This window comes from Glycine soja, chromosome 20 (genome assembly GCF_004193775.1).
Source record: "Glycine soja cultivar W05 chromosome 20, ASM419377v2, whole genome shotgun sequence".
Taxonomy (NCBI): domain Eukaryota; kingdom Viridiplantae; phylum Streptophyta; class Magnoliopsida; order Fabales; family Fabaceae; genus Glycine; species Glycine soja.
The window spans coordinates 46,817,451-46,830,803 of NC_041021.1; the positions used below are offsets into that span (position 1 = coordinate 46,817,451).

At 31.1% G+C, this 13,353-nt stretch overlaps 1 protein-coding gene across 1 annotated transcript; it reads left to right on the plus strand.

Annotated features, from left to right (window-relative positions):
- Positions 1–3,712: 3,712 nt before the first annotated feature.
- LOC114403162 (oxidation resistance protein 1-like) lies at positions 3,713–10,033 on the plus strand. The gene is made up of 8 exons (XM_028365945.1): positions 3,713–3,948; positions 6,412–6,851; positions 6,949–7,021; positions 7,143–7,223; positions 7,318–7,381; positions 8,432–8,519; positions 8,625–8,709; positions 9,386–10,033. Exons 1-8 carry the CDS (start codon positions 3,868–3,870, stop codon positions 9,422–9,424), a joined length of 951 nt encoding a protein of 316 aa, XP_028221746.1. The 5' UTR covers positions 3,713–3,867; the 3' UTR covers positions 9,425–10,033.
- Positions 10,034–13,353: the final 3,320 nt, after the last annotated feature.

Consider the following 13,353-nt stretch of genomic DNA (forward strand, 5'->3'; position numbering starts at 1 on the left):
ACATATATAGATTGGTTACATATATTCACATGGAGAAACAAACCTAAATGCTTATGATCATCTCTAATCTGTGGCTTTAGGGAGCATCAATCTAATCTTGCAATATTGATACTCCTTGAGTGGGAATGTTCTTTTGTGTATATAAAAGTTCCGTTGAGAAAAATCAAATTTATTAGTATTCACCTTAAAGAGAAACTAACTCATTGTATTGTCAAATTATTATAGTATTCTTTTTTATACTTTCATAATGCTATAAAATTTATAAATTATGTGCCACAGTAAATTGATGTATATGTAACTCTGTGTGTGCACAAAACATTTAGAAAAAAAAGGAAGTTGAATTATTTTAAAAACAATATCGCATGCCACAAAGGTCACAATGACTTCTTATAAAAAAATATTATTTGACATAGTTAATGTTACTAACTTAAACCAAATAAAAACACTAAATATATTTAAATGCTTAACATATTATATATAATATATAAAAGCTTTATATATCCACATGTCCCATGCACAAAACACTAGTTAATTATATGTGTTGGCATTTAGTTTCATGTTTATATTGGGCGCCGCATTGGCTGACTCATTAGTTGGTTTTCAATTATGGAAGAGCCAAAGATCCAACATAGCATGTTCATAATCTCCATTACACGCTGGCAGTGCATTGCATTTTGAAAATGCAACGGAAGTATTATCATATATAGCTTAATGTCATGATGTTGTTCAAAACTAGTTTAGTGAATAGGCCATATTATATGTAAAGAAATATTAGCATGTACATAGCCCATATACATAACTCTAATATAGCAAGACACAAGTAATGGTTTCTTGGACCTACAGAAAAGAGCCCATGATCCATTCATAAAGAAATAATATGTATTAACCTCAAATAAATCCAATCGACCTCATACAAGAAGATAATTTGTGTTTATTTAACAAGGATATCGTCACTGTATACTAAAATTAATAATTTAGTCACGAGGTGATAGGTTGAATATGTCATTTTCTTTGCCATTGTAATCATTTTTCTTTCAAGAGTCATTGGCACAAAACATAATATCATACTCCCATAAATTAAACAAGGGAATTACCATTAGCCTCTACCCGTGTCCCCCCACCTTCTTGGCACCCCTTCCCCTTTCCCTTCTTCTCTGCGCCCAACCCAAACCAACCCTCCCCTTCTCCTTCCCAACCCCTCCTTTCTTCCCTTTTGAACGTCCTCTGGTTGTTTTTTTTTTGGCATTTTGTATTTAAAGGAATTATGATTCTGTTATTTACTTTTTTATTTTTGTTTTCAATGTGCAATATACTTTGAAAAGACTAAATTTCATTGTTTTTTTTTTTGCCTCAATGGAATCATGAATCCGTTGTGTTGTGAAAAACAATAACAACGAAATCACAATTTTGTTGTGCTAAGGGAATGCTAAAAAAATAACAACATAATCTGAGTTGAGGAGGTGCAAAAATGATTAACAATGAAATCTAGATTACATTGTACATTTCATTCAACAGAATCATAATTTCGTGGGAAGGATAATTTGGAATTAAAAAAAGGGGTTAGCCCCTTAATAGGGACCAATAACAAATAGATGGGGACCAATAGCAACTCCCATTAAATAAATCTCACTGGGCTAACTAACTAAATATAGTAGGATCCATCCAAAAGCTAAGGATGCAATTGGACCTGAGTGAAAAACTAAAGACTCGTTATTTACATCCCTGTTTTTTTTCTAAGCACTCCCCTGTACCCCCTTTCCATCTTTCAATTATTCATTATATCTTTTTTCTTAAAGAAGTACACCATTTTTGTTTTTTAGAGATGTATTTCTGAAATTACATATACCTATTTTGAAAATGTATCTCTAGAACTATGATTCATAGTTTCAGAGATATATTTTTGGAATATGTATATATTTTTCATCAAAATATCACTTAAGAATTAAGATGGTTGATGAGAAATGAAAAAATGATAAATGTTTTATCTTATACCCATGTTTGTTAGTTTTATTTTTATTCTATCATTAGTGTTTTTTAAATCCTATCTAAAATCTTATTTCAATCGTATCTTTATTATTCTTTAAATCATAATTTTAAACTATCTTCACCATATATTCATTATATAATACTATATTTTCATCATTATTATACAATGTTTTACGTTTCTCTTCATGTGACAATGTATTTCATGGTACGTTTATCACTAACTTCATGTAGCACTAAATTTGATGCAGACTTGATTAGAAAATGAATGAACACACTTAATGGAAAGAAACCATCACCAAAAGTTTTGCTTTGTAATTAAGGTGTATAATATATGAAGTTAGTGATAAACGTCTCTTGAAATACAATGTCACATGAAGGAAAATATAAAATATTGTATAATAATGATGGAAACACAATATTATATAATGAATATATGGTGAAGGTAGTTTAAAATTAGGGTTTAAAGAATAATAAAAATAAGATTTTAGATAAGATTTAAAAAACACTAATAATAAGATAAAAATAAGACTAACAAACATAAATATAAGATAAATATTTATTATTTTATTTATTTATTGTTAATCATCTTAATTTTTAAATGATATTTTATTAAAAAATATATACTTATTCTCGAAGTATATCTCAAGCACTATGAATCATAATTCCAAAGATACATTTCCATAATAGGAATATATAATTTCAAAAATACAGTTTTAGAAAACAATAAGAGTGTACTTCTTTAATAAAAAATATATAATGAGAGACAAAATGAGGATACAAGGGTGTACTTCGAAAAAATGAGAGTGTAAATAACAAGAGCCCAAATTAAAAGACCATCAAACTCAAACCCCACCTTAACTAATCAGTGCACTTCACTTTAGAGTTTGTTTTTAGTATTTGGTTTAGATTAAGAGTTTCATTTTCTACATTGGTTGTAACAAAGAATGCAAATTAGTGCATTTCTATCTAAACAACTTAACCCCATTCCATGATTATTATTTTAAAGATAATGCCATTCTTTCACCATTTTAGATAAATATTCTATTTTCCTTTTATGGTTTTATAAAGATAAATATATTTTTTTTATAAAATATTTGAATATTACTTTTTCTATCATTTGTTATTTTAAAGGATATAGTTAATTACATTTACAACACTTTGTTAGTCCTCTCTTTATATTATTTAAAGTATTCTCTCTTTCATATCACCTTTTTTTTGTATATTCTGTTTTTTTTTCTTTTTTTTATTGGCTGTGTTGTGATACTTCAACGTATTTTTGGGCTTGACTGCATGGATCCAACACGTTGCATCATAAACTTTGGGAGTAGCAAACAAACATCGGGTTGCACCTTAGATCAATCAAAATTTACTTTTATTGTATGATTATTGTCAAGGCACAACATTGTTCTTCTAATTTACATTGGGAATTTGTTCTTCTAACATTCTTTATGATGAATTTTCTTCTTTTATCTTTTGCTCTTCTTATTTATTTACCTCTTCTTCTAGTTTAAGAAATTCTGTCATTACAGAGCATGATTGCTTCTAATAAAAAAAATCTATAATCTATTAACAGTTTAAATAAAAAAATTGAGCGGCGATAAAAAAAGAAGAAGGGAAAACATTCAAAAACATTAATATTCATTATATGAATAAACAAATAATGTGAAAAATAATTTAACGTTGTCAAGTGACGTAAAACAATCTTTGTTCCGTCAAACCAATCAATTTTGCTTAATTTACGTTTTGGACTTCTTAATTCTTATCATCATTTGTTCTGTTCTGTTCTGCCACCACCGACTCATACTCCTTCCCAATTCTCGTACACTACAAACCCTTTCTCTTCGATTTCGTTTCATGGAATCGCCGCATTCATAGCTCAAAATGCATTCCTTCAAAGACAAAGTTACACAGAAACTCTCTCATCTCTTTCCCAACTCCTTCTCCTCCTCCTCCTCTCCCCAGGTCTCTCTCTCTCTCTCTCACACACTTTTTTTTTTTTATGATCTGCGTTTGCTTATTCCCAATTATTTAAATTGAAAAAAAGAAAATAAAAACTAAGCTTGTTGTGGGGGCACTGTTATTCTATCCTTTCGTTCAAGCTTTGATCACCTTTCCTTAATGTTCGATCTGATCTGTGTGAGCGCAAAAATCTGAATCTGGGGTTGATTGGCTTCATCATGTTTCATCGTGGTTTTGAGTTTCCCAATCAAATCAACCAAAGAAAACATGGTAGAAAAAAATCGTGTTGCTTCGTTTCATTAACAGTTCGAAGTTAAATATTGTTGTTAATCTGAATTGTCACCAAGTATATGGTTTTGTGACTTTTGATGTGCGCATTAGTAACGGTTAGTATTCTGCCACCTGTGTCTTTGGTAGCAAAAGCATGCATAATATATCTGGTATGACCTGTGAGATCCAATTGAGTGGATGCTAGTGCTGGAGATTACACATTGGTTTTCTGGACTATGCACATAACTTATTTTGTTGGCATGTGTAGTAAATGAAACCAGGAGAAGAATTCCAACTTCTATGTGTCTATCTAGCTCCGTACTTTAGTTAAGCTCTCCTGTTAAAGCTGCATTTGTTGTTGCTATCGTCAGTGTCATTATGTGAACAATGCACAAATAGAGAAACAGTAATGTTGTCCTTGACTCAACACCCTAAGGAGTTCAATAAGATTAAGTTTGTTTTTAGTTGTTCTTTCATGTTTTTCTGTCTTGGGAATGCGACCTGTAAACAGACTCTCCTCAGCTTGTCAATCAAAAAATTATGGAAAGTTAACCTGTTATAATTTTGTTCGTGTGACATGGGTTTACGATTGATGCTCTCTTACTTTGTCTTCAATTCATAATCCTAACTGACTCAAGTGGTATTGTGTTTTTTTGTATTATATTGTTGTTGGTTTAGACTTTTAGTGTAGCAAGGTCGTGATCTGGCTTTAGAAGATGAAAAATGACTGTTATAGGTGAAAGGGAATGGGTTCAAATACAAAGGAAGACTGTGAGCACAATTTGATTAGCTCTTGCTCCCAAGATCAAGTGCAATGTGCTAAAGGAGATAACACCGAAAGCCTTGTGGGAGACCTGTATTTGACAACACTCCACGTTATGCTTGAAGATGGAGTTGTATCAACTCAAAATGGAGATGGGAGAAAATCTCCATGATCACATCAACAATTTTAATAAACTAATATGCCAATTGTTGAATGTAGATGAAAAATATCTGATGAGGAGCGTGCAGTGTTATTGTTGGCTTCACTACCAAGGTCCTACAAACCTTTGGTTTAGACACTGCTTGTAAGGAGGACAACGTTGAAGTGGGATGAGGTGACCATGGCTTTAAGAGAAAATGAGAGAATGATGAAAGTATTGACAATGAAAGTCATGTACTAGCTGTGCAACGGTCTAAGTGAGGGAGGAATCATTCATGGAGACAACAAGATGGGCAAAGAGGAATATCAAAGTCACAATGACGTCCAAAACGAGATAGGAGTAATGTGGAGTGTTATTATTGTGGAGAAAAATGTCATGCAAACAATGTGTCCTGAAATGCGAGAGGACTAGAAAAAGTTGAGTTATGAAGACAAATGATGACAAGTCTGAGGCAAATGTGGTCCAAAACTTTGAAGATGAAGACTTGTATTTGGCAACTACTAATGAGGTTGCTAAATCAAAATGGGTAATGGATTCCCCTGCTTCGAAGCTCATTTGTAGAGATCGAGCGATGTTCGATACTTTGAAAACTAATGGGGAGTTTGGTCATTTCAACTTAGGAAATGGTGAGAAAATGAAGGTTGAAGCCATTGAGACTGTGAGAATGAAACTCCACAACATCATTCAAACTTTTCAAAATGTCAGATTTGTACCTTCTGCTACTACTAATGTCATTTCATTGGGAGAGATGACATCACCTGGGTATAGGTATGTTGGTTTAAATTGGGGATGCAAGGTACACTTGGTGTTGCGAGGGCAGAAAAATTGGAGAAATCTTTGCTACTTGGAAGGACAAGCTTTGAGAAGATAAAATTTTCTAATGAGGTGGTTATTTAGAAATTTTAATTGAGGGAGGAATTGTTGGAGAACAATTCAAATTTCAAAATAAATGGAGCTGACGAAGATTCAAGGAGATTTTTTTAGGAATTTGTTTCTTGTTTTAAAGATTAGGATGTGATAATATTTGGATTTTGTATTGCTATTTAGCTCTATATATAGAGCCAAAAATAAAAATTCTATAGCATGTTCCATCTAAGATCCCTTGGACGTGTGGGTAATTCTGTTGTGTGTAGAGGAGTTTTTTCAACACACTTCTTTCTGCTTCCATTACAAATGTCCTGCATCGAATCTTGTGCTAATCAGTTCTACATATTCCAGGTGGAAAAATAATCACCTTTCTTTTATCTTTGATATGAGGTTTTTATTTGTGCAGGATAGTCCATATTCTCAAGAGGATAAACCTTTGTCTTCATATTTATCTTACATTATCCCTTCAGTCAGCTTTGATGGATCGAAGACAAACAAGAATCAACATGAACTTAAACCAATTCAATCAACTTCTGCTGGATATAATTATGAGAATTTTGAGTATCAGGATGTTCCATCGGATAATTATGTTGACTGTACTAACATGGATTTGTTGAAAGATGATAATGATAATATTAATGAAGATCCTATCTCTAGAAGGACCAGTAGCAGTAGCAGTTCTGAGGTTTTTGAAGAAGCAAATGAACAGCAAACTCCAAATACTTCAAAGAAGTCTCGACTCAATCTTACTGATGACTCTACTTTTATATCTCCTGAATTGTATGAATTTTTGGAAATATGCCTCCCTAATATAGTGAAAGGACGCCAATGGGTCTTACTTTATAGGTAACTTTCCTCTGTAGGTTTTGATTTATGCATTGAACAGTATTTTGCTATTGCTTTGAAATATTGATTCAACATTTGTTCTTTAAATTAAGGGCAGTACGTTAAAACATGGAGTATCACTTCGTACACTTATTCGCAAGAGTGCTGAGCTTTCTTGTCCTGGTTTGCTGGTATGTCAACCTTTCAGAGCTATTTTCCAGTTATGGTGTACATGTGATATTTGCTTGTTACTGATCAAGGTGTAGTTCCTTTGTTGACAATGAATTATTGCCTATTATGCAAAACTGTTAGATTGCGGGAGATATGCAAGGTGCTGTGTTTGGCGGGCTGCTAGACTGTCCCTTGAAACCTACAGCAAAGAGAAAATATCAAGTATCTAAACTCTCTTTTTTCACGGATAATGCTTCTTTATGAAGGCACTTCTTCATCTTGAAGTATGATTTCATTTTCTTTACTCTGGTGACAGGGAACAAACCAAACTTTTGTCTTTACAACTATATATGGTCAGCCAAGGCTGTTTCTACCTACTGGTAAGGATTCTCATCATTTAAATGCAATTTTTTTTGTAACTAAGGAAAATCTCATCAATTGATGCATTGTCTGACTTGTAAACAACTGGACAAATTGTCAAGTTCATATCAGCAAGAGTAACATTTACCTGTGTTTTATGGTCAAATATCTTTTCTTAATTTTAGTATTGCAATTTATAAATATTCACTAGGACCTGGATTTGTATGATGTGGAATCATGTAAGCTTGTCATAGGAATAATCTTTTTTGTAGTATAATATTGATGAATCCTATTCAATGACTGACTGGCCCATTATCACCTCTTGCATGTCCTCTTCTAGTATAAGTAGTGTAGAAGTCAGAGAAAACTCAAGAAATAAGAAAAAGGAAAAGAGATTTTTTCTGGCCAACTTTTCTGTAGAGTACATCTGAGTATTTATAAGCTCAAGTGTTATAAGGACAGCTGGCATAGACTAGCCTAACTGCCTAAGCTACCCAAGGATGCAGTTGAGAACTGCACCTTTAGACAATATACTTTTACAAGTAGTAATTAAGAAAGGTTTGGGATCAACCATTGTCATCATTCAGTGTCAATTTTAAATATATATTGCAAATATGGCTCTATTCACTGTACTTTGGATCATTGCAGAATTAGTACTTTACAAATATGAGCTCTTCACTGATAATCATATGTTTTAGGATCATAAAAACCTTTTGAATTGTTTCTTTTTTTTTTAAAGAAAAAGGCATTTTCCCATGAGCATGTCAATTTGTTTTAATCCTTTTGACCTTATAGGGATTGACAGTTTACACATAGTGGGAGAAGGTAAGGAAAGGAAGAAGGAATATTAATTTGCCAGTAGAAATGTTGGATGTTTTGGTGTCTGAGGTTTTGACAATTGATGAGTTAGGCTAATTGCGGGTTGGAAATTGCAACCATTAGGAATCCTTACTACTTTACTCTATATTTGAAACAACTAAATTGTCTTTATTCTGGGTACAAGAAGTTTCTTTTTTCCTTTTGAGTTTATTTGAACTTGTGGTATTCCAATTGTATATATTTTTGTGCAGGTGTCAACCGATACTACTACATGTGTTTGAATGGCCTACTTGCACTTGGTGGTGGGGGTAATTATGCTTTATGCTTAGAAGAAGATTTGTAAGTATTTAATATCGCTGTTTACTTTTGTTCCAGTACATTTTAATTGTAATTGAAGTACCGCTAGTGGAATCTCTTCTTGAATGTATCCTTTTGGTTGGAAAGGTTAACTGGAACTAGTGGACCTTCTGACACATTTGGAAACAAATGTCTAGCTCACAGTCCAGAGTTTGAGTTGAAGAATGTTGAGGTAATGTTCTTACTACTAATATTTGTTTTCTACCTTACAAGTTACAACAAATTATAAAGTGGTTTTCATCCCCTTCTGGTTGCTGCTCAATCCTTAAATATTTTTTGCATTAACTTGCTATTGTGCCTGTTCTGCTTCACATTGGCAATCTGGAACCTTCCCTAAATATTCTTTGTTCTTGTGGTTTATGCAATGCTACATGAAACTTATGAATTGAAATAAACCTTTGCCCTACATTCTGTCTGTGCTTTCCTCAGTCCCAACCCCATGAAAATGATGGAGGACAATGCACATAAGTTCCTTTCTTGATGAATGGTGTAAAATTCATGAGTCCAATCTCTTGCCACCATTTGCAAATTTTCATATTTCTGATAACTAGCATTTTTTTTTAAAACAAATGGTACTGGAACCACTTTCTCCGTAAGAAAAAGGGTACTCATGATACCCAAGTTTGGAAGCAGAAGTGGGTTTTAATTTTTCCCAAGCTAGATGGGTAGCCATGAAATATCAGCAGTTAGATTTTCATTGTATAACTCCATATTCATTGCTGTAGTTCATTATATGCCTTGCATTGACTTTGTCCATTGCTTGTTTCTACTACCATTTCTTTATTTCTTTATATAGAGTTATGGAATGTTGGTTAATGATTTTTTCACCGTATTTTTATTATGTGCAGTTGTGGGGTTTTGCACATCCTTCCCCTTTTCAAGGCTAAGATGCTTTTGTTTGGATGTCCAAAAGAAGCGTCTCTTTATTTTTCTTCTACTCTTTGGATGTAGTTTAGTGGTTGATCAATTTGATGTACCGTTACTGTCAGACATGTCCTAAATTCTTGGTAGTATATTTATGCATGAAATTCCATTTTCTAAAAGGTTTGGGTTTGTGAAGGCCAAATGGTCCAAACACAAGGTTTTGTAGAATGTGAGGTACGGAATCCACTCACTCAACTACCAAGAAAATAAAGCGCTAATTAGGCTATTTTACATGCAATATTTGGTTTCCCATGGCATTAACCAAAGACCAGGTTCAGGTATATACAACATGAGAAGTTTGTACCACAACTCTAGCTACAAATATAACATTGGTTTTACAATTTTGCCTGAGAAGCTAAAATTAGAGGCAAGTCATTTGGTGGATGGTGTAAAGCAGTGTCACTACGCTCCCGCAATGTATTCAAAATGGATGTGGTTGTTTATAGGTGGAAACTGGGTGGCTGCATGACTTAATTAACAATATGTACAACTATCGAATCGAGATTGTAATTAACAATGTGTAATGAAATGGGTATGTTTGATCAGCTTATGAGCTCATAATTTTCTTTTTACTTTATTTTTTGCTTGCCATTCTGCTGTAAACCAAAATTATTGACGATGAACTTTTGAGCAAATTATAATTTATTCTGTTACTGAGGAAAATTTTCTTACAAAATTGTAAAACCAATGTTATATTTGTCAGGTATGTTTAAATTATTTCTGACCTCTGGCCTTAAAACGTAATTTGGGTGCTATTTATAGGTGGTTAAATATTGTTGCACCATATAAAAATAAAATTATAACTAAAAAGATTATTATTAAAAATGCATTTGAATACAGCTGATTTCACATAGAGCGCTTATATCTTAATCTTTAAAAAAAAATTCGAAAAATAACTATAATACGATTGTCTATTGCAAGATTTTTCAGAGGACAATAAGTTTTAAATTTAATAAACTATATTTCATTCCATTTTTTAAGTAAATAAACGAATTATCTTTTGAAAATTTCCCCAACTTGTGTTTAAATTTTGTAATCCATATATTTATAAAGTTTATTAATTTATTTTTGGGATTGAGCTATAATAAAAGGTAATTCGATTTTATAATGAAAAATCATAAACTCAAGCCTGAAAAGTTTTATTGTGTGATTGGATACTAATAATGATTATTGATTGATGTTTTTAAGCTACTTCTTAGTGATGAGTCAACAACTTGTTCTTTTTTAAGAAATGTTTTAATTAAAAATAGAGATGTATAATCCACAAGTTAGTTCAATTTTGTTTTTTTTGACAAAAAAGTTAGTTCATTTCTAACATGCGTTGGTTTGAATATTATGTCCAATTTGATTAATTGAATATGATTAACAAGAAACTTTTGTTAGTTAAAAAAAGCAATTTTCTTTGTATGGGATGATTTTTTGTTTGTTTTATTTATTTATCTTTATATCATCAATATTATTTAAAACACTATATTAATACATCAATACTCTTCAAATAACACAATTTTACCTTTGTATTTTTTTCTTTCTTTTTTAATTAATTTATTTTCATATTTTCATCAAAGAACTAACAACGTTGGTGATTAGTTTGATATCAGAGTAGATTTCTTATATCATGAAATCTAGCCAATTAGCTTTAGTTGTCACTCATAATGATCTTTAGCCATTCTCTAGATGCTAGTACTTAGTAGGAGATATCTTCTGTTTCTGGTTTATGACTATTCTCCATAAGTTGGTAATTTGGTATTTGGCTTCTACATGAGAAACCAAAAAGAGCCGAACATGTGCAAAGAAAATAATAAGTACGTAAATACGACCAAATTAATTTAGTTAACATGCATGGGATGTCTCAAGAAACGAATTAATACCTTTTGCTATATAGCAAATGAACAATGCACATGATGACCATAAGATAATCGGTCGTACGTATATCTTAATATCTTATGTTTTCTGTTTTAAGGATTGCTTTTTTTAGTTTTTTTTTGTCAAAACATGAAAATTTGGTACTTCCTTTATTTGCTAAAGACAGTAATTAGTTGAATCTTGATTAACGTTATCTTCCTTTTAATTATCGTAGCATCGACAAAAGTTGCGAGTATTTCTTACTTCTTAGTGGATTATGATATAATTCACAAACACGTTTAGACGGTTTAGTATACAACATTTGTGCACAAGCAAATAATTATATTTCACGTTTCAGTTAAACTTTTGATATTTTTTGTCAGCATAAAAAAAATTATACTAATCAATCAATATAAAAATCTTAATAGGTATAACTTTTAAAATACTCGTTATAAAAATTATATAATAAGCTTATCATATACAATAATTTATAACTAGATAACAGTGTTAAAACTTTTCAACTGTATAAATTATTTATTCTTTATATATATATATATATATATATATTATAAAAACACGTCTATAACCTCATTAACCTGCTAGGGAAAGATCAACGATTAACCAAAGTACACCTTAACAGAAAGAAAAAGTTTCTTTCATCAGTTTACTATTAAATGAAACTTAATTTTACATATTGAAGATATATAATTTATGTATATAAACTGAAAAATTGTCATTTAAATCAATTTGAACTTGAAGTTAACAAGAAAATAATTTAATTATAGGTATTAAAAATTAGAAATATCATAAAATATATTCTAATATTTTCAGTTATATTAAAATGGTATTTGTACAAAAAATTGGTATTTCTTTAACTACTTCAGAATTATCATAAAGTCTGCCGCAACAACAACAAAAAATAATCATGAATCAAAACAATAAATTTAAACTTGAATAAATTTGATTTCATATCCACAGTCCGAGATGATGCTAATGTAGAATGATACAACTATACAAGTGCTTACGAATTCGGAGTTAATTCTCATCTCCTGTTTTATGTATAATTTTACATTTACGTTTAAAATTTAAATATATAACCTAATTAATTTAATGTATCATATTAAAACATAATAACATCATTTAGTTTCCCCCAAATATTAAAGAGCCATTCGTAATATATGTAGGAAAATAAAATAAGAATCAAAATAAATTTCTATTTTTTTCCTTAAAAAAATCAATACTATCATAATTTATTGTCATTAATCAATTTTTCATTGATTAAGTTCATCAATTATGCTGTCAAATTAGGTTTTTCTTACATATGGAGAAAATTAGAAAAATGGGTGTATCACAGTGATATTATGAATTAATGTGATGGCATGTTATGCGATTAGAATATTAAACTCATGACATTTCATACTGTTACGATACCAAATTAATGTATTATAAAAAAAAAACTAAAGCAATATTACTTTGTATTATTGATAGATTAAATTAAAATAAAATCACTTTGAAACGAAATTGATAAGACATGTATAGAAGATAAAAACAAGAATTATAACTTTTAGTTTGACTTGAAACGGGGTGTCCCCAATTAACCAAGGTATTTGAGGGAAAGAAAAAAAAAGAAAAACAAAAGGTAGTCAAAGACAGATAAGAATAAAATAAAAATGTGTTAAAAGACAATATTTAAGACCAAAATTTCATGGGGGCAAAAGAAGAAAAAGATGGTGAGTGGAGGGAGAATCAAATAAAAGTAAGTATAATTTAATTGTTTGCAATATACTATTCATTAGTATATAAAAAAAATATAATTTATTTAAAGAAAGAGAGAGAGAGAGAGTTTGTGAATAGTATAAGGCTTGGTCAACCCAAAATCCAACTCAAGGAGAGTGGCATTGGCATAACACCCAAGAGCCAAGAGGGTTGCAGTGAATGAATGGCCCACCTTGTGTCTCGCTTTGACGCCAGCTTGACGCCTTTAGGGACAACCCCTTTGCCCTATATATCAACATAACTAATTCTTTCAGTCTTTGACACCCTCATACTC

Excerpts from the sequence above, each read along its gene's own strand:
- LOC114403162 (XM_028365945.1), top strand. The coding sequence starts at position 3,868 with ATGCATTCCTTCAAAGACAAAGTTACACAGAAACTCTCTCATCTCTTT. Across the intron at positions 3,949-6,411 it reads CCTCCTCCTCCTCTCCCCAG|GATAGTCCATATTCTCAAGA; the intron begins GTCTCTCTCTCT and ends TTATTTGTGCAG. Across the intron at positions 7,224-7,317 it reads CAGCAAAGAGAAAATATCAA|GGAACAAACCAAACTTTTGT; the intron begins GTATCTAAACTC and ends CTCTGGTGACAG.